This window comes from Nicotiana sylvestris, chromosome 4, assembly GCF_000393655.2.
Source record: "Nicotiana sylvestris chromosome 4, ASM39365v2, whole genome shotgun sequence".
Classification (NCBI taxonomy): Eukaryota; Viridiplantae; Streptophyta; class Magnoliopsida; order Solanales; family Solanaceae; genus Nicotiana; species Nicotiana sylvestris.
Genome location: NC_091060.1, coordinates 171,285,743 through 171,306,151, shown reverse-complemented (window position 1 = coordinate 171,306,151; position 20,409 = coordinate 171,285,743). Strand labels below are relative to the sequence as shown.

Below are 20,409 nucleotides of genomic sequence, written 5' to 3'. Positions count from 1 at the left end.
TTGCGCGGACCGCAGAGGCTGGAACCTGAGGGGTACCCTATAAATACGAGGTTTTGGGTTTTATTTAATATTTTGACCTAGAGAGCTCGGATTTTAGCAATTTTTCGAAGGTTTTTCAAGAAATTCATCGGGGTAAGTGATTTTAACTCAGATTTGGCTAGAATACATGAATCTATCACTAAATTCATCATTTAATTCGTGATTTGGGATGAAATTTGGGAAGAAAATTGTGAAACCTTTCAAAAATGTAAAATGATGATTTGAAGGACCAAATGGTATCGGAATTGGATAATTTTGGTATGGTTAGACTCGTGAGGGTATGAGGATTCTGAAAATGTAAATTTTACCCGATTTTGAGACTTAGGCCCGGGTCTCGGGATTTGCTAATTTTGGGATTTTTGATATTTTTCGAATGTTTTCGCTTGGGCTTTGTTCCCTTAGCATATTGTGACGTATTCGTTCTGATTTTGGATAGATTCGACGCGCGTGGAGGCCAATTCGAGGGGCAAAGGCGTCGCGAGCTAGAGAATTAGCCAGTTCGAGGTGAGTAATGGTTTTAAATGATGTCATGAGGGTTTGAAACCCCGGATTTGCACATCGTAGTGCTATATTAAGGTGAGACACGCGCTGGATGATGAGCGTGAGGTCTTTTACTACTGGGGATTGTGACTTGGTCCATCCTGATTGGTGGTTTTACCGCATATTTGACTGAAATTCATTTGTTATCATCATGATTTGGGCTGATTGCCATATTTGGGCTTCGTGCCAACTATTTGAACCCTTCGGGGATTTTTATCACTGTTTCCTTCACTGCTTGACTTATTATTTGAACTCAGCCCTGTTGATATCTATTGTTTTACAAACTCAGCCACTTTTACTCCGATTTGAAACTTAAATGATATTTCTACATCATGTTTTGGGCTGAGAACTACTGTTTTACTAATGCCCAAGGGGCTTGTGATGATTTTTGGAGTGAGTGAGGCCGATGGCCATATGTGAGGATATGTTGAGTGATATGAGGCCGAGGGCCTGAGTTACTATTTATGCCACGCGGTGGCTTGAGTGATGTGAGACCGAGTGATATGAGGCCGATGGCCTGAGATACTTTATATGCCACGCGGTGGCTTGAGTGATGTGAGGATATGCTGAATGATGATGCCACGAGGTGGCTTGATATAGCGCTTGGGCCGTAAGGGGCCCTTCCGGAGTCTGCACACCCACAGTGAGCGCGGGTACCCATTGTTCTGAGTGATTGATGTTATGCCCGAGAGGCTGATATGAGTGATTGTGAGGTAGCCTGAGGGGCTGATACTGTTCTGAGATTGATCCCGAGGGGCTGATACTGTTCTGAGTGATTGATACTGAGCCCGAGGGGCTGATACTGTACTGATAGTGAGCCCGAGGGGCTGATACTATGCTTGGAGATTGATACTGTACCCGAGAGGCGGATTTCTACTTGTTATTTACCTGCTAAATTACCGGTTTTACCTATTTTAAAAGGAATATCATTTGATTTCTTCACTGATTTACTGATTTAAGTGATCTTACTACTTGGTATGGAATTGCTTTGTGCCTTTATGTGTTTTCATACTTTCAGCCATTATTTATAATTATTACTCACTGAGTCGGAGTACTCACACTACTCCCTGCACCGTGTGTGCAGATTCAGGCATAGCAGAGTCCGCACCTGAGCGCTGATTCCTTGCAGGCTAGGCAGTGATTTGGAGTTACGAAGTAGTTGTTGACGTCCGCAGCCTCTTGTCTCTTTTATCCTCTATCATTTATGTTTTCTTCAAACTGTTGTATCGGATTCCGTACTTTGTAAACCTATAGCAGATTCTGTAGTAGCTCATGACTTGTGGCACCCCAGATTGGGCATGTGTCGGGATGGTTCTTGCGGTTATTATCGTTAAATTCTGCAATTTATGAATATTATATTATTTGTTATTACCGTTTATGATGATTAACTGTTTAAAAGATGTGTTCCGTTTTGGTCTGGCTGGCCTTGTCTTCACGAGAGGCGCCATCACGACCGGGTTCGGGGATTGGGTCGTGACAAGTTGGTATCAGAGCCTAGGTTACATAGGTCTCACAAGTCATGAGCAGGTTTAGTAGAGTCTCGCGGATCGGTACGGAGACGTCTATATTTATCCTCGAGAGGTTGCAGAACCTTTAGGAAAACTTTGCATTCTTGAATTCTTATCGTGCGTCCTTGATTCAGCTTGAAAAGTAACTCTTGAAATTCCTTCCACGCGTTCGTATGTGCGCATGAGCGCTCAGTATCAGATATGCCTTAATGGCTTGTGATTCCCTGATCGAGGGGCGAGATATGATCTCTATGAGTTTGATGTTGGGCCAGTCTAGAGGACTTGAGGCCGGATCTTTGCCTATGGCTTGAGCACCGAGGTGCTGATTGTGTGAGCAAGTGTTTTGAACTTATATGTGCGGTATTGTCCCTATTAGTATAAGTAATGGCTGACAACTATGTGATGAGTATGTTGGTACTGCGAGAGGTATCTATATGACTTGGAAGTGACGAGGAAGGTCTGGTGGATGATAGATGAACTATTAAGTGTTTGATTTCCATTGTGGTTGGATGTGTAGCCCCGAGTTATGGGCGTGTGAAGAATCTTTTCATGTCTCCTAGTTGGAGTGAAGTAAATTTCATGTTGCGGTATGAGTTCAGACTCAGGAAAAATTAAGTGACTGTGTAATGTGTATGACGGTGGAAGGTATACAGAAATGTTATATTGAGGCGAAGCAGGCAGGTTGTCTCCTACGGTGTTCTGAGATTGTGTGATCCTTATGCTGTCTGTTAGAAGATCTCATTCACAAGTGAAACATATGTGTTGGAATTCAAATTTGGGTCACTTGATAATTAACTATTACGAGAGTGAATGCGAGATTTACATAGAGTTAAAGTACCCGATGGTCGGTATTTCAAGAACTTATGAAGGACTGAGTCTAATCTTACTATGGTATTATGGAAGCAATAAAGTATACGCGTTATAAGTTATGGTATGTGTTTTGATCTATGGCTTTGAGCCAAGTGGGGGAGTCCGCTATTGAATAGTTGATTGCACAGTTATGTGCTCTAATGGTTCCAGTTTGAGGTGTATTTGTGAATCAGTTATGGCTCGAGTAAAGAAAATTTCAATAAATGTTATGTTATACCTTATGGGTGTACGAGAATCAGGGAATGACTTGAGTTGTGGTTGGTAAGGAATGCTCGGTGCATAGGGCAGGAAGTTGCTTGGTTATATCGAAATGAGGTCACATTCTACAGTGTCGGAGCGCAAATGAAGCACAGGTTGTTCGGTTCGTTTAATCAATCTAACTACGGTTTAAGTAGAATGGATGCCTCTAGAGAATGGTCCTATTGTGTTCAAAGTGTAACAATTGGATATTTTCAAGTTGTATGTGTGATTAGGAACTGAGTTTTCCTTGGAAGACGTCAAGACTTGTGATGTTTTCTATATTAATTTTGGGATTCTATGTACTAATATTAGGAGGTAACAGATTTAGATCCGCAGGAAGTTCTTCAGAGCGAAGTATTTCGAATGTAGTGCTTTTGGGAATATTTAAGAGAGAATATCAAGTTGAAAATGAATCAGAAGGAAATTTAGATAGATGGGGTAGCTTGATAGTAGACTGGATCAGTATGGCAAGGATATGATTAGTTCCTTCGGTGTGTACGGGGTAATGAGTTCCTACAGGTATTTCGCAGCAATGCTCTTAGGTTTTGATGGCTTGCGTAGCTTGGTCGAGTTAGAAGATTCAGTCCTGGCAGGTCTGGTTTGTGCAAGGGGAACTCGGAGAGTCCTTGATGGTTTCTACCTTGGTTGGAGATGTATATTTTCTATGGGCATGAGGAGCATGAGATGTATAGTGGTTCTTTGCTAGATGGGATCAATGGAAAGTTCTTGGCTAGTGGAATGCATAGTGTCTTGCGGTTCGGAAGGGATATAAGTTCTCATGGTTATCCTAGAATGATATGGGTTATGCAGTATGTTGTAAATGATTGGGAATTGTGTGCGTGAGGTTGCGGTTCAATTTTGAACGAAAAGTCATATAATTCTTAGGCAGCACGGGCAGTTTCAGATAATTAGAGGAATGAGTTTCAGATAATTAGAGGAACGAGCTTCAGATAATTAGAGGAAGGGTCTTCGGATGATTAAGGAAATGGTATTGCTAATTTGGGGTGATTGGACGAGGGCATATGTTTCAGAAAGGGCAATGTGATTAAGTTGGTGATACTTTGGTAGTATTGCGACATTTTCTAGTTAGAACGACTGCTGATACTCGTGTTTGCTTGGTGGCACAGAAGAATTCTAGATTATCTCTCGTGGAATGATTGAGTATTCGAGGTGTGGTATGCATTCAGACGGCGGAATTGGAACCAGATATGTGGATTCATGGGCCATATGGAGTTGGAGACGGGAAGTTCTCATATTCAGGCTATGTGGAGGTTGTGAGTTGTGTGTATCGACATTGTTTAGTGACTATCGGGATTTGAAGACCCGAGCGAATCTTTTGTTGCTTGGTAGGTTAGATTTTGGATGTGATATTGGGTTCAGACTGGTTGTCTCCGTATTGTGTCATTCTGGACTATTGCACTAAGGAGACATTGTTGGCTATGCCGGAAATGCCACGGATTGAGTGGCGAGGTCCGTAGGATTATGCCCTAGTGGAGTGGTTTTATATTTCGAAGGCCCATCGGACGATTGGGAAGGATTGTCTTCCTTATTTGGGCTTTCGTGATAGATGTTAGTGTAGAGGCTCCTACCATTGATTTAGTTCCGGTGGTGAGGGACTTTTCGGATATGTTTCTTGTGGCCGGGCATGTCGTTGGGCAAGGTTGTTGATTTCGGTATTGATTTGATGCCGGGCACTATATCGTATGGCACCGGCAGAGTTAAAGGAGTTGAAGAGCAACTCCAGGATTTTTGTGATAAGGAGCTCGTTGCAGGTCAATGTGGATGCGTGTCTTAATTTGAGTCGGCTTGGTTGGCTCTGAATTGTACTGTTGAGGGGTGTATTGATTCGATTGTTATTGAGCTTATTAGTAATCTGGGGAGATCCATGAGTTACCTTTCTGTGTTGCGAGATGTTATGATTTGTTGGCTATAGGTACATGTGGTGCGGTTTTATTGGGGTCTCATAGTGGAAGTAGAGCGGGAAGAGTAATTGGGTGTTGCTCGGTGAATGGCGTATCGGTTATGTCCTTTCGGGTTTGCATGGTGTATGTTATTTACTTCACCATGAGTATGACAAATTGTTTTGGTTCCAGATATCAAATTGTGCGTGGTTGTCGATTTCGAGCTAGTGACTTAAGGTAGTTCATGTGGGGCAGTATTGGATAGGATCGCACATCGTAGCGAAGTTATGTGGAGGTATGACCTTGCAGGTTAGACTCGTGTGTTTTGTTCCTATGATGTGAGACGGGTTCTCAGCCTTGTGTTGTGGTGGTACCGGTGAGCTTGAGGTACAACTCTTTCATTTGAGTCATTTTCATGATTTGAGTATGTTCGGACTGTTGCGTATTGATGCGTGTATTGTGCAAGTTATGGCTTAGGCCTGTACGGATGTGTCATTTCACCAGAGTAATGTGTTGGATTAGAGGAGATCGTTGGGGATCATTAATAAATACGAACGGATGTGATTTCAGCATGTTGGAAGGATAGTATCGAGCTTCGGTTCGGAAATTTGCTGTGGTATTTGCCAAGGAAGAAGTGGCTTCATGAATGGTTGATCTGGAAAATGGTTATGGCTTACCGCGTGTCTTAGTGATCATTGGCAGTATATGAAAGTGTTGGGATGAGACTTTAGTTGATAAGAGTTTTTTCTATCGGTATGCGGATGTTGTGTGCAGCTGCTGTGGTTAGAAGTTATCACTACAAGTGTTGAGTTATGTGGTATATCATGTGATTGCACCGGAGATAGCATATATGGTTTGTTACCGCTTGTTCGAACTTATTCACAGTATAAATGTGAAATTTTGATCGTGTCGATGATTTTAGAAGAGGAAATGTGGTTCCATAGTTCATGGACTAGGATGGATTGTGAAATTTCCGTTATATTGTGTTATCGAACCTATGCGAGATAAGGTGACGTGGGATCACCCCCGGGCATGTGCATGGTGAAGTTATTCAGCAATTGATTGGCTTTTGGAACAACTCTTGGCACGTTCGAGGACGAACGTATGTTTAAGTGGGGGAGGATCTAACGACCCGATCGATCGCTTTGAGCTTTTGCATTTCGCCCGCCAGTTCTCGGGCAACTTGCCCCGTGTGGTGTATTATGACTTATGCAAATCGTTTGTGTTGGGGTTCAGGTTAATCAGAATGAATTTGGAAGAACAGTCTTAGTTGAAAGCTTAAAATTTGAAAGGGTTGACCAAAATTTGACTTATGTGTATTTGATCTCGGATGAGAATTTTTATGATTTGGTTAGCTCCGTTAGGTGATTTGGGACTTAGGAGCGTGATCGGAATGCATTTTAGAAGTCCGTGGAAGGTTTAGGCTTGGATTGACGAAATTGAGATTTCGGCGCTTTCCGGTCGATAGGTGAGATTTTGATATAGGGGTCGGAATGGAATTTCGAGAGTTCCAGTAGTTTCGTTGTGTCATTTGGGATGTGCGTGCAAAATTTCAGGTCATTCGGACGAGATTTGATAGACTTTTTGATCGAAAGCATAATTTAAGAGTTCTTGGAGTTCTTAGGCTTGAATCCGAAGTTGATTTTGTGTTTTGATGTTGTTCGGAGTAATTCGAAAACTCGACTAGGTGTTAATGATGTTATGGGAGGTGTTGGTATGTTTGGGTTGAGGTCTGATGGCTCCGGGTGTGTTTCGGGTGAGTTTTGAGCGAGTACGGACATTTCGGAACTTAGAAAATGGATGGGGGCAGAATTGTTAGTGCTGGCCGCGGTAGAATTAGCGCTGGGCACGCTGGCTTAGTGCTGGGCGTGTAAAAGTGTGCGCGGCCGCGGTCATGAAGATCTGCAGATCGTTGGTCCAACTTCGGAAGCTCATATCTTTTGATCCACAAGGAATTTTGAGATGATTTAAAAACGAAAGTTGTAGCCCTTTGTGTCTAGTTTTCAGAGAGGTAAAGATATCACAATTTGAACATCTGTAGCAAAAGTTATGGCCAAAATACTAAAGCCTGTCACTGCAGAAGAAGGCCTGTGCGGCCGCGATTGTGTTTGCGCGGACCGCACTGGCTTGCGCGGACTCCGGAGGCTGGAACCTATGGGGTACCCTATAAATACGAGGTTTTGGGGGGTTTATTTAATATTTTGACCTAAAGAGCTCGGATTTTAGCGATTGTTCGAAGGTTTTTCAAGAAATTCATCGGGGTAAGTGATTTTAACTCAGATTTGGCTATAATACATGAATCTATCACTGAATTCATCATTTAATTCGTGATTTGGGATGGAATTTGGGAAGAAAATTGTGAAACCTTTCAAAAATGTAAAATAATGATTTGAAGGACCAAATGGTATCAGAATTGGATAATTTTGGTATGGTTAGACTCGTGAGGTTATGAGGATTCTGAAAATGTAAATTTTACCCGATTCGGAGATTTGGGCCCGGGGTTCGGGATTTGCTAATTTCGGGATTTTTGATATTTTTCGAATGTTTTCGCTTGGGCTTTGTTCCCTTAGCATATTGTGACATATTCCTTCTGATTTTGGATAGATTCGACGCGCGTGGAGGCCAATTCGAGGGGCAAAAGTGTCGCGAGCTAGAGAATTAGCCAGCGCGAGGTGAGTAATGGTTGTAAATGATGTCCTGAGGGTTTGAAACCCCGGATTTGCACATCGTAATGCTATATTGAGGTGAGACACGCGCTGGATGATGAGTTTACTACTGGGGATTGTAACTTGGTCCGTCCTAATTGGTGATTTTACCACATATTTGACTAAAATTCATTTGTTATCACCATGATTTGGGCTGATTGCCATATTTGGGCTTCGCGCCAACTATTTGAATCCTTCGGGTATTTTTATCATTGTTTCCCTCACTGCTTGACTTATTATTTGAACTCAGTCCTATTGATATCTACTGTTTTACAAACTCAGCCACTTTTACTCAGATTTGAAACTTAAATGATATTTTTACATCATGTTTTGGGCTGAGAACTACTGTTTTACTAATGCCCAAGGGGTTTGTGATGATTTTTGGACTGAGTGAGGCCGAGGGCCATATGTGAGGATATGCTGAGTGATATGAGGCCGAGGGCCTGAGTTACTATTTATGCCACGCGGTGGCTTGAGTGATGTGAGGCCGAGTGATATGAGGCCGAGGGCCTGAGATACTTTATATGCCACGCGGTGGCTTGAGTGATGTGAGGATATGCTGAGTGATGGTGCCACGAGGTGGCTTGATATAGCGCTTTGGCCGTAAGGGGCCCCTCCGGAGTCTGCACACCCACAGTGAGCACGAGTACCCATTGTTCTGAGTGATTGATACTATGCCCGAGGGGCTGATATGAGTGATTGTGAGGTAGCCCGAGGGGCTGATATTGTTCTGAGAGTGAGCCCGAGGGGCTGATAGTGTTCTGAGTGATTGATACTGAGCCCGAGGGGCTGATACTGTACTGAGAGTGAGCCCGAGGGGCTGATACTATGCTGAGCGATTGATACGGTGCCCGAGAGGCGGATTTCTACTTGTTATTTACTTGTTAAATTACCGATTTTACTTGTTTTAAAAGGAATATCATTTGATTTCTTCACTGATTTACTGCTTTAAGTGATTTTACTGCTTGGTATGGAATTGCTTTGTGCCTTTACGTGTTTTCATACTTTCAACCATTATTTATAATTATTACTCACTGAGTCGGAGTACTCACACTACTCCATGCACCGTGTGTGCAGATTCAGGCATAGCAAAGTCCGCACCTGAGCGCTGATTCCTTCTAGGCTAGGCAGTGATTTGGAGTTACGAGGTAGCTGTTGACGTCCGCATCCCCTTGTCTCTCTTATCCTCTATCATTTATGTTTTCTTCAGACTGTTGTATCGGATTCCGTACTTTGTAGACCTATAGCAGATTCTGTAGTAGCTCATGACTTGCGGCACCCCGGATTGGGCATGTGTCGGGATGGTTCTTGCGGTTATTATTGTTAAATTCTGCAATTTATGAGTATTATATTATTTGTTATTACCGTTTATGATGATTAACTGTTTAAAAGAGGTATTCCGTTTTGGTCTGGCTGGCCTTGTCTTCACGAGAGGCGCCATCACGACCGGGTTCGGGGATTGGGTCGTGACAAAACTGCTTCTCACCAAAATTACTTTTGAAAAAAGCACTTTTGAAAAAAAACACTTCTCAAAATAAGCTGATTTTTGCAGCTTGGCCAAACGGCCTATCAGTCTAGAAGAAGTTGAAGACTCTAAAGGCACATCCTAATGATGTTGTTTCTATCACTGCCACCGGTTCTTTTGCCCTCTTCTCCGCCTTTTACCTTTTTTGCTTTATTTTCGTTGATGTTAGTTGTAAGTTATGTGCTTTGTGTACTTGAGCCCTTTTTTTTCTAGAATTTTTGAAAATTGGAATATCAATTGTGCTTAGCGTGTTAGTTTTTGTTGTTTTTTCTTTTTTATTTTTGCAATAGTAATTTTTCAAGCTTCATTAATATTTGGTTTCGTTGTTTCTTTGCAGGTTGATTTTGCTGGATTTGGATTGTTTTGTTTTTGAAAATATTGTTAAAGTTATTTTAAAGCTGTTGTGTTTTAGAGATTTTCTCAACTATGTTATGAGGAATGATGATTGGTACATCCTTGCTTTTTGATGGGAGTTTTGGTTGATTTTAAGTTCCTTGCGAGGAACTAAATACAAATTTTGCTTACAAGTCTAATTTCACGGGGAAAAAAAAAGAAGAAGAAAAAACTCAAATAGTTTATTCTTTTCCTCCATTTTCTTCCTTTCCCTTTTCTTTTCTTCCTTAATTTTCAAGCAGTGAGTGAGTTTCTGTCTCTATAAATGAAATTTAAGTAATACATAGCTTATAGCAAAAATCTTGATGAATTCATGCAGTGATCTCTAATCAATTTGTTGTGATTTTGGAGAAAAAAATCATGTTCTTTCTCTTTTGTTATTAAAAGCAGGTGGTGATTACTGATGAATCAAATATGAAGAATTTAAAGTATGTTTTGCCATGCATTTTTTGAGCTACATGGTGGAAGAAGTTTAATTGGTATCATAAGTTTTCTAAAAAAATAAATCTTAAATTTCTAGAGTCTAATAACATTTACGGGGTGGAGAAAGAAGTAAAGAAGCAATAAATTAGAAGAAATTATCAATAATGAAAGAAGAGAAGAAAAGGGAATAAAAGAGTCCGTGTATAGAGGAGAGAAACTGGAAATAAAAGACGGAAGGAAAATTAAAAACTATAACTTAAATTTCATGGTTTATTTGTTGAGAATGCAATTTACTATTCTCACGATTCTTCATTTTCTTCAGACCAATATTTTTAAAAAAAAAATATTTTCATAAAATCATTTGTGTTTTTTCGGACAAGAGGGGTTGCTCTGATGGTAATCAACCTCCACTTCCAACCAAGAGGTTGTGAGTTCGAGTCTCCCCAAGAGCAATGTGGGAAGTTCTTGGAGGGAAAGATGCCGGGTTTCTATTTGGAAACAACCTCTCTATCCCAGGGTAGGGGTAAGGTCTGCGTACACACTACCCTCCCCAGACCCCACTAGGGGTAAGGTCTGCGTACACACTACCCTCCCCAGACCCCACTAGGGGTAAGGTCTGTGTACACACTACCCTCCCCAGACCCCACTAAGTGGGATTATACTGGGTTGTTGTTGTTGTTGTTGTTGTTGTTGTTGTTGTTGTTGTTGTTGTTGTTGTTGTATTTGTGTTTTTTCGAAAATAAAGTGATAAACTAAAACGGGGCATCGTAACACAAAGAAAATTAATCTTTAAGGATACAATCTTATTCTTGGTTAATTTAGTTACCAACCAAATCATGCTTTAGTTGGAATTATTTTTTCCTATATTAATGGCTATTTTTTCTACATCTACAGAAAATTCCAACAATGCAGGTTATTTCTGTTTTTTGTGAGCTTTTATTTGATATTGTTTTATTTACATGATAAGTATTGTAATATTATATATGGTTTCTTTAGGTCATGCCATTTATTAAGAATTAGTCAAGACAAGTCTCATTGGTGCAAAAGAAATAGCTATTCACTATCTCTCCCTTCTTCTCCTACATTCCCTATGGAAGCAATACGAATGTTGCTACAGATGAAAGTTTTTGTGGTTATAATGCTGAAGTAAAGCTGCAAGTTATTGTAAAGAAGTTGGGGTTTATGATGGAGTTTGTTGTGAATAAGAAAAGAGAATGTTATTTTTACATGTCTGAATTGTTTTTTTATTTTTGAATAAAGTTCTCACATATCTCTGAAACTGATCCAGAAAAGGACCGATTAAAAGATTATGATAATCCATTGATTCAACTTGAATAGGTAATATATATTAGTTTGTATATTATTACTTTAAGCTTTAATGGTCATGATACAAATCTTGTGATAAGAAGATTGTGCCACCATGGTGTGTATATGTGTGTTGTAATTCTCGAAAAGCTATGGTTGTTAGTACATGCTGAATTAGAAGCTTAACTGTGGTAATTCTCTGCTTAAGAAAAGAGGTGAAAATGACATTTGCTATGAATGCAAACGGTACCACAAATTGCAAAAAAATATCTTTTGGAATTCTTTTAATTAGATAAAGGAAAAATTAGAGAAAAAGATTAAATTAGGAGTTGTGTCTGGAAAGCACTTGAGAATAGAAACAACGTTAGAAAATATTTTATCAAAAATTTTAAAAAGGTTGTGTTAACTAATAAAAAGCAACATGGACTTATTGAGGTGTTTTAGAAGGCAAAGCATTCCGATGAAGTTTTATGCAAGCTTCTATTCAGTTAATAAAAAGAAATGACTAATGAAATACCTAACTAAGGATGTAATTAGTAATCACTAAGAAGACTCAAGGGGGTAAAAGGATGATGGAATAGAATGTGGCATGACACTTAATTATTCTATTTATTTATTTCCCTTTTTTTGCTCTTTTTTTGTTTACTTACTATTACTAATAAATACATAGGAGTAATAATGTAATATTTAAATAATAAATATTAAAAGTCTTTAATTATGGCCAACATTTACTTCTAATTACTATAGTATTAAATCTTATTATTCACAATAATGAATGTTATTTATGAACAACATTTAACTAGGAAGGAAAGGCAAGAGTTTGCATTATTTATTTTTTTGCTCAGGCATTTGATTTGTAGTTTTTGTTTGTATCTTTTTTCGACTTGCTTGAAATGGACATAATTGCTATTTGACTTATATTATGTAATTTATTTCATTTTATGAACTGTTTTTTACACCTAAATTTATAAAAAGAGATGTTTCACCGCGCGAAGTGCGGATTGATTAACTAGTTAATGGTATATACCCAACCAAAGCAATCACTTGTCGTAGAACGAATCCATATTTTCTACTAATCAAATATGAAAACATAAAACATGCATCATGACATAATTACATATATTGAGCACAACTTAAAATTAATTCAAATGCTTCCTTGGGCGATTTTCTTGCCATTTGACCTTCTTTCTACAGAACAGTGGACATTTTAGAAAATGGAACTGATTAATTTGAGAAAAGAATTGAATTTTACTTTGAAGAAAGAAGGGGGAGGAGGTGACTAAAGGAGGAGAAGAAGAAACTGATTGAGAAATAACTCAGTTTGGCAAGAAATTTATATATTTTTTAGTAAGTGGATTATATAATTTAGGCTTTACATTTAAGCCATTTTTGATATTTTTTATAGTAATAACTACCACGTGGAATATCATAGAAGATTGTATATTGATTGCGTGATAGACTTCTCTTGTTCTTATGGAAGAATTGGTCAAATAAATTGGTAATTAACTTTTCATTTTGGAGACTTACTATATATCAAGAATCTTAAACTAATTGAGTTTCTCAGCTTATCTCAGTCGCAAATTACCGCTTACCGCTTACAATTATAATAGGTTGAATATCTATTCTAATTGATGTTATACAGATCGAGAATATTTATATTGAGAAAGCAAAAAATATTTTTTAAAAAATCTATCTTATTATTAATTAACTGCTAATGAACAGGAAAATGTGTCTATTAGAAGAAAATTCGTCCAAAAATATTATGTCATAATAATTGACACTTATGTTGCACGTACATTTGATGGTGTAAATGCTGTACGATAAACTACACAAATCAAAGATTATGCATGTAAAATAAAATTTTAACCTTTTTAATGGCAAGTAAATCGATAATATGTAATTAAGAAAAATAAATAGAGTGACTCTCGAGATAGGGACACCATTGCCAACTTAGACACTTTTAAGTTTTGCTAACAAGAATAAAAGAATTGGAATGCAATTTGAGTAGTTTGCATGGAGGTTAAGCCAAGCATGGTGTCGAAAAGGAGAGGCGTATTTTAAGAGAAACTAACTAACGTACACCTTCCATGGCACGCCAGAAGAAGAAACAAATTCCGGCGTCGGTGGTGGACACCACTCTGTCCTCAACCAAAGAAGAACCACTGAGAGTTGTTACACCAGAAACAGGAGTCCCACAAAGTTTAGTCCCAATTCAAATAGGGCAATGGATGATGGGTATGGGAAGCGCTCCAACAATACTGCAAGCACTGAACCGAGTATAGTCAGAGATACCAGAGAAGCAACCGATGCAGGAAGCGCACCAGCAACCTGAAGCACACAATGCGGCAAGGAAACTAACATTCTCTCCAAGCTCGAGTGCGGTCAAACCAACAATAGCGGATGTAGTTAAAGGAAATCGAGCTCAACAATTAGGGCAAGAGCTTAATTACTTTCCTCCGACATTGAAAGATGGAAATAAAATTGTTAAACTAAGTGCAAATGCTATAGAAAAGCAGAATCAGAAGTGGAGGTCAGCCCTAATTGGCTATGTAATATGGGGTAATCCTACTTTTAAAGAGATGCTGAGATTTGTTTATGGGGTATGGAATACTGTAAAAACTCCACATGTATATCTACATGATGAAGGGTACTTCATATTCAGATTTGAAGATGAAAAGGACTAATTGAAGATATTACAAAATGGAACTTATACCTATAATAACATGCCTATGATTCTGAAACAATGGGAGCTAAACTTCAAACTAGCTGAAGAACCCCTAAATGCAGAGCCAATATGGGTAGTGTTTCCTAATTTACCTATCCAGTATTGGGACACAGAAAATTTGGGGCGAATATCTAGTTGTTTGGGTAAACCAATTTGTACTGATAAGCTTACAACAAATGAAAAAAGGATATCTTATGCCAGGGTACTTATTGAAATGGATGTGGCCCAACCCCTCCCAGATTCAGTCACACTAGAGGAGCCTGATGGTAGGTACTATGAATAATTAATTGATATGAGTGGAAACCAGAGTACTGTCAGGAATGCTTACAAATTGCAAGGCATAAAGCAAGTTGCAAGGAACAAATCAGAGTAAGTAAAGGCAGTAATGTCCAGCAATTACCAAGGAGGCAGAAGAAAAAGATTAAGCAGCAATGGAAGGCTAAACCTAATATAGATTCAGTTACTGAAGTTGTGATTGAAGTTGCTGGCAAGCCAAATGAAGAACTCGAGAAGGAGAATCAAGAAGTAAATACAACAAAGGAGAGTCAGATAGTTCAAAAGAGTAAAAATAGAGGCAAGCAGAAAATGGTAGAAGTAAAGGGTGTCACACCTCTTTTTACCCCTCCAAAAGATAATATGGGTAATCGATTGTGGGTTAAAGAGTTTTTCCAATTAAAGTGACAATTTTGAAATAGGGATTATTTTATTTACAGAGTCGCCACTTGGAATTGATTTTTGTCGGTGTTCCAAGTCACCTTTTATTTGAATCCCAATTCAAAGGAAGGTTTGACTCTTTTACTATTGGTCCGCGAAAACAAAGTCCGGATAAGGAATTCTGTTGACCGGGGAGAAGGTGTAAGGCATTCCCCGAGTCCCGTGGTTCTAGCACGATCGCTTTATTGACTACATTTGGCTTGAATTAAACTTGGATAAACGGTGATTTATTTGATTTTTATGCTTTTCTTATGTCCGCTTTTACTTTTTGATAAAAAAATAATAATAATAAAATGTCATAATCACACTACGCTAACGAATGTGTAATCTAGACAAAATTTATTGGCTTAGTCATAACAGCACTACGCAAGCGAATCCACAGTCATGACAAAAAATTATTAATACGTTATTACTTTCAGAAAAATTACTATATTTGTGCATTGAAAAAATTATTTATTAAGAGTTACTATCGCGCTACGCAAGTGAATCCGCGAGTTTAGCAAAGAGTTTATTAAATCAGAAAATAATTAAAGCTAGTAGAAATAGTATGAGATTACTGAATTAAAATATTAAGAGTTAATATCACGCTACACAAGCGAGTCCGTGAAATAATAATAATAAAAAGTTAAAACGGACCTACTGGTTGCCTAGCGTTTAAATTAATTAAAGGTACTTAATTTATTGGATTATTATTACACATCATGAAAATTAACTAATTCTTAATAAGTCTATTCAACTAATCTAGTAAGTATTATTTTGAAGATAGATCATATTATTTATTGAGAAAGTGGGCCAATTTGCTTACTTAGTTATGGCATTGGGCCAACATCTATGAAATAAATGGACAAAATATTTATAGACTTCTTAAAAGCATTGGGCCTATTAGACAGAATCTGCCTTGGCCAATTATTGGGCTCCGAAATAGGCACAAGCTGAAAGCCTAATAGATTTCAAATGTTGGTTTACTACGACAGTCCACCTGGGCTAAATTGCGAGTCTGGCCTCTTTTGCTCTAAGCCATTAACCCTTATTTTTAACTAGCAATTTCAAAACCTATTTAGGATCTAGCCACTTTCTACCAAAAAAAAAATAATCTAAAATCCTAGCAGAAATGGTCACATATAAAATCTGTAAAAATAAATAAAGGTTTCAAGCATGTCTCTTTTGTTATTTTTCATAAACTGGCCAGAACTGCAAAGGTGCAAAAGGAGTCTTTAAGCACATTGCAACCTACTTGGAACATCTCAGTTTTATATGCATCAATACTATAATAGATAGTAAAGACAAATAACACATGAATAAAAAAGTGTTTGATCAACCAAGGATTTATTTTACATATGAACTACAACAAGATATATTTAAACAATAAAGAAATTTAGCTAAGCACTCATTTATTTAAATGGACATGCTCCCAACAATCAAGATGAGTTCAAATCTTCTTGTTAATGTGAAAACATATGCAACATAAGATTAAAGAGTTACCTGAGTCGCAGAATAATAAATACAGCAACAAAGAATGGAAGCTCAGCAACTAAAGCAGCATAAAAATAGTAGCACAACAGCAGCAAAACCAACATCAAATCTGTATTAAAACAGCTTGAAAAATCATAGAAGAAACCCAGAAGCAAACTCTAAAGAGGACTTATACTTTTCTAAAAAAAAGGTTTGCACTTTAAGATTCACTATTAAGACTTACAATTTCAGCTTACTAAAGGATGCTTCAGCTGCTAATTTTTTTTTTGTTGTATGTTCAAAAGCAGAAAATGATCCCCTCCAAAATGTGATTGAGTCCCCTCTATATATCAAAACAACCAGCTATTTCAAAAAATTAAAAATCAATCTTTTTGACAGATTTTTCTATAAAATCTGTTCTTAAATTCAAAAAGCAAGACTTTCTAGTTCAAATCTTGTCAAGTATTTCAAACAAAATCTGCTCTCCACTACTCAAAGATAGACTTTATTCAAATAATATCCAAAGGACTACATTTTCTTACCAAACAATTTGACTTTTGAGTGTTGTACTCAAAGAGTCTTGAAGCAGTAAACAAACAACCAAACAAGTACCATATACTCTTAAGTATTTTTCATTACCTTACTTTTATCAATACAAAACTATTTTACTACTTCAACAAGTGCAAAAACAGAAAATTTAACATTTCAAACTTCAAAAACTAATGCTAAAATAATTAATAATAGACAAAAATAAAATCTGAAAATTAAAAATAAAAATTAAAAAATCAACCATGAAAAAGAATAGTATTTTACTATTTTACACATCAAAAGGCCGAAAAAATAGTGGTATGCCAAAGAGGGTGTTCCGGGAGGTCGCCGGAATTAGGCCGGATTTTGGTCGCCGGATTTTTGGGGTAGAATTGACATCAATAGCTAGGTCTTGAGGAGCTCTATCCATTGATGTAGGTATTTTGGGGTGGTAGTGGTTGGAGCTTCAAGAATTTGGGCAAAAAAGTGACGGGAAAGTTTCCTAGATCTAAGATTCAAGGAGTTTGAGGGATTTTTTTTTAGGATTTGGTTTGGAGATATGGAAAGAGGAAGTTGTGGAGATTACATGGCGTGAATTTGAAGGTGTTTGGAGGTGGTCTGCCGGCGGCGGCAATTTCCGTCAGGCGGCGGTGGGCGGAGCTGGGGCGGCGTAGAGAGAGTGAAGAGAGAGAGAAGAGAGAAGAAGGAGAGGGAAAGAAGAGAGAGGAAATAAGGGGGAAATTGGGCAAATTTTGGGGGATTTTAGGCTTTAAATACCTAGGATGAAGATCAAACTAGGACCGTTGGATTAAATCAAGATGGGTGAATGAGATTGAATCTTGTCACTTAACTAAAACGACGTAGTTTCAAGACAAAACTACGTTGTTTTAAGCTCTTCTTGGCAGCCCCCTTTTGGACCGGATTTGGGCTCTTTGGGCTCAAATTTTGGGCCAATTTTAATTAAATTATACTAGCCCAATCCGTACCCCGTTTATCAAACCATTACTCAATTCTTAAAATCTATACATATACAAATAAGAACAAACACATACACACACATACATATATATATATATATATATATATATATATATATATATATATATATATATATATATACAAGGCAAAAATTAGGCATTTACAAAGGGTAACAGGTCAAGAACCTTGATAGAAACTGAAAATGTGGAGCAGTTCCTGCAAAAGAACAGATTCAGTGTATTGAAGATAAAACCTATAAAAGCTAATGCCAACATGGCGAAAGGGGATATAAGGAACAAAGACCCACCATGATCATATGCTCTTGGAATATAAGAGGGTGAATAAGCCCTATAAGCAAAAGGAATTGAAGTCCTTTTTGCTTAAGAATAAAGCGATACAGCTGGGATGTCTAGAAACTAAAGTAAAGCAGAAAAGAACAGAAAAAATAAAAAGAAAGTTTGGAGCAGAATGGAAAATTCATGATAATTACCTAGTCAGTAATAGAGACAGGGTGTGGATTTGTTGGAAACCTAATAAGGTTTTAGTGAATATCGTAGTATCTCATATGCAACTGGTACATTGCAAGGTAGAGGACAAGGAGTCACAATTTGCTTGTGAGATAACATTTGTATATGGGATGAATATTCAACAGGAAAGACAAGAGCTATGGAGAATGTTAAAGCAAATTAACAGTTCTATCACAGAACCTTGGATGGTGATTGAAGATTTTAATGCTATTCTTTTTGTGCATGATAGAGTTAATGGGATGCCAATAAAATAATCAGAAATGGAAGATTTCCAAAATTGCATTCAAGAAATTGGATTGGGCCAACTAAATAGAAAAGGGTGCACCTACTCATGGTGTAATAAACGAGAAGCAAATGAAAGAATCTACAGCTTGATTGATTGGGCATTTGGAAATGACTTATGGTTTATGAAGTATGAAAAATTGGAAGCATACTATCATATCCCGGAATGTTCAGATCACTCTCCAATTATAATCCTAACAGAAGTGGCCAAGCAGAAACTGCCAAGGCCATTCAGATTAGTCAATGTGCTATTATCCCAAGAGAGTTTCAATGAAGCAGTACATAAAGTATGGGAACAGCAGGTGCATGGACATACCATGTACTCAATCTGGAGGAAACTGAAGTTTATAGAAATAGAGACATCCCAGATGAACAAAGAAATGTCAATGTTGGAGAGGAAGATCAGTATACTGGAAGAAGAACTGAAACAAGTACAGCTAGACCTAAGTGCAGACTTGTTCAATGAACAACTTATAACAACTGAAAAAGAGACCCTAATGCAACTAGAGAAATGGGCAAGAATACATGAACAAGTGATATGACAGAAGTCGAGAGCAACATGGCTAGCATATAGTGATTTAAATACGAGATTTTTCCATGCAGCATTGAAAGCAAGACAAGCAAGAAACAGAATTTCATCAATCTGCACAAAAGGTGGCATTCAACTACATGACCCTGTTCTGATCCAAAAAGAATTTACAAGTTTTTTTCAGAAGTTGTTGGGCACAAGCGAATGAGAAATTCCATGTTTAGATCCAACAATTTCAAGAGATGAACCTTGTATTACTGTAGAGCAAAAGTTACTTCTCATTAAAGAAGTGACAGAAACTGAGGTAGTTCAAGCCTTGAAGGGCCTGCCAGCTGAAAAAGCTCCTGGTATCGATGGGTTTCCAGCAGAATTTTTTAAGAAATACTAGCACTTGATAGGTAAGGATATGACAAAGACAACAACACAATTCTTTCAAACTGGAAAGTTGCTAAAGGATGTGAACTGTACTACTGTAACACTAGTTTCCAAGGTTAAAAATCCCTCTTTTGTGAAGGAATTCAGACCTATAGCCTGCTGCACAACTCTGTATAAACTGATTGCCAAAGTTATTACTACTAGGTTAAAACTAGTAGTTGATCATCTAGTAGGACATTCACAATCAACTTTTATTGAGGGGAGGAATATTCTAGATAATGTAATTGTGGCTCATGAATTGTTAAAGGGATACAAACAAAAGGGAGTGTCTCCTAGATGTCTAGTGAAGGTAGACATTAGGAAAGCATATGATACAGTGAACTGGGGTTTTCTCAGAATGATATTGCTAGAATTTGGGATGCCTATGAAATTTGTCAATCTGATTATGGAATGTGTAAGTACAGTGAGCTATTCATTGCTATTCAATGGAGGACTTACACCCAGATTCCAAGTCAAGAGAGGTTTAAGACAGGGAGATCCAATGTCTCCATACTTGTTTGTCTTAGTGATGGAGTATTTGAACAGATCACTTAAACAGTTGAGACATAATCCAGATTTTAACTATCATCCAAGATGCAACAAGATGGAGATAGTTCATATATGTTTTGCGGATGACTTAATCATGTGTTGTAGAGCTGATGTAATTTTAGTAAAGTTGATGATGAAGCAGTTTAATCATTTCTCAGAAGTATCTGGATTAAAGGCCAATTTAGAAAAAAGTTCTTTATATGTGGCAGAGGTTAACTCAAGGTTGAAGAATCAAATATTAGAAGAGATGCAGTTTTCAGAG

The 20,409-nt window shown here is 37.8% G+C and overlaps 1 protein-coding gene across 1 annotated transcript; it reads left to right on the top strand.

The window, feature by feature from the left end:
• The first annotated feature begins 14,172 nt into the window (after nucleotides 1-14,172).
• Nucleotides 14,173-17,542, top strand: LOC138890513 (uncharacterized). The gene is made up of 3 exons (XM_070173906.1): nucleotides 14,173-14,440; nucleotides 14,482-14,814; nucleotides 17,412-17,542. Exons 1-3 carry the CDS (start codon nucleotides 14,173-14,175, stop codon nucleotides 17,540-17,542), a joined length of 732 nt encoding a protein of 243 aa, XP_070030007.1.
• Nucleotides 17,543-20,409: the final 2,867 nt, after the last annotated feature.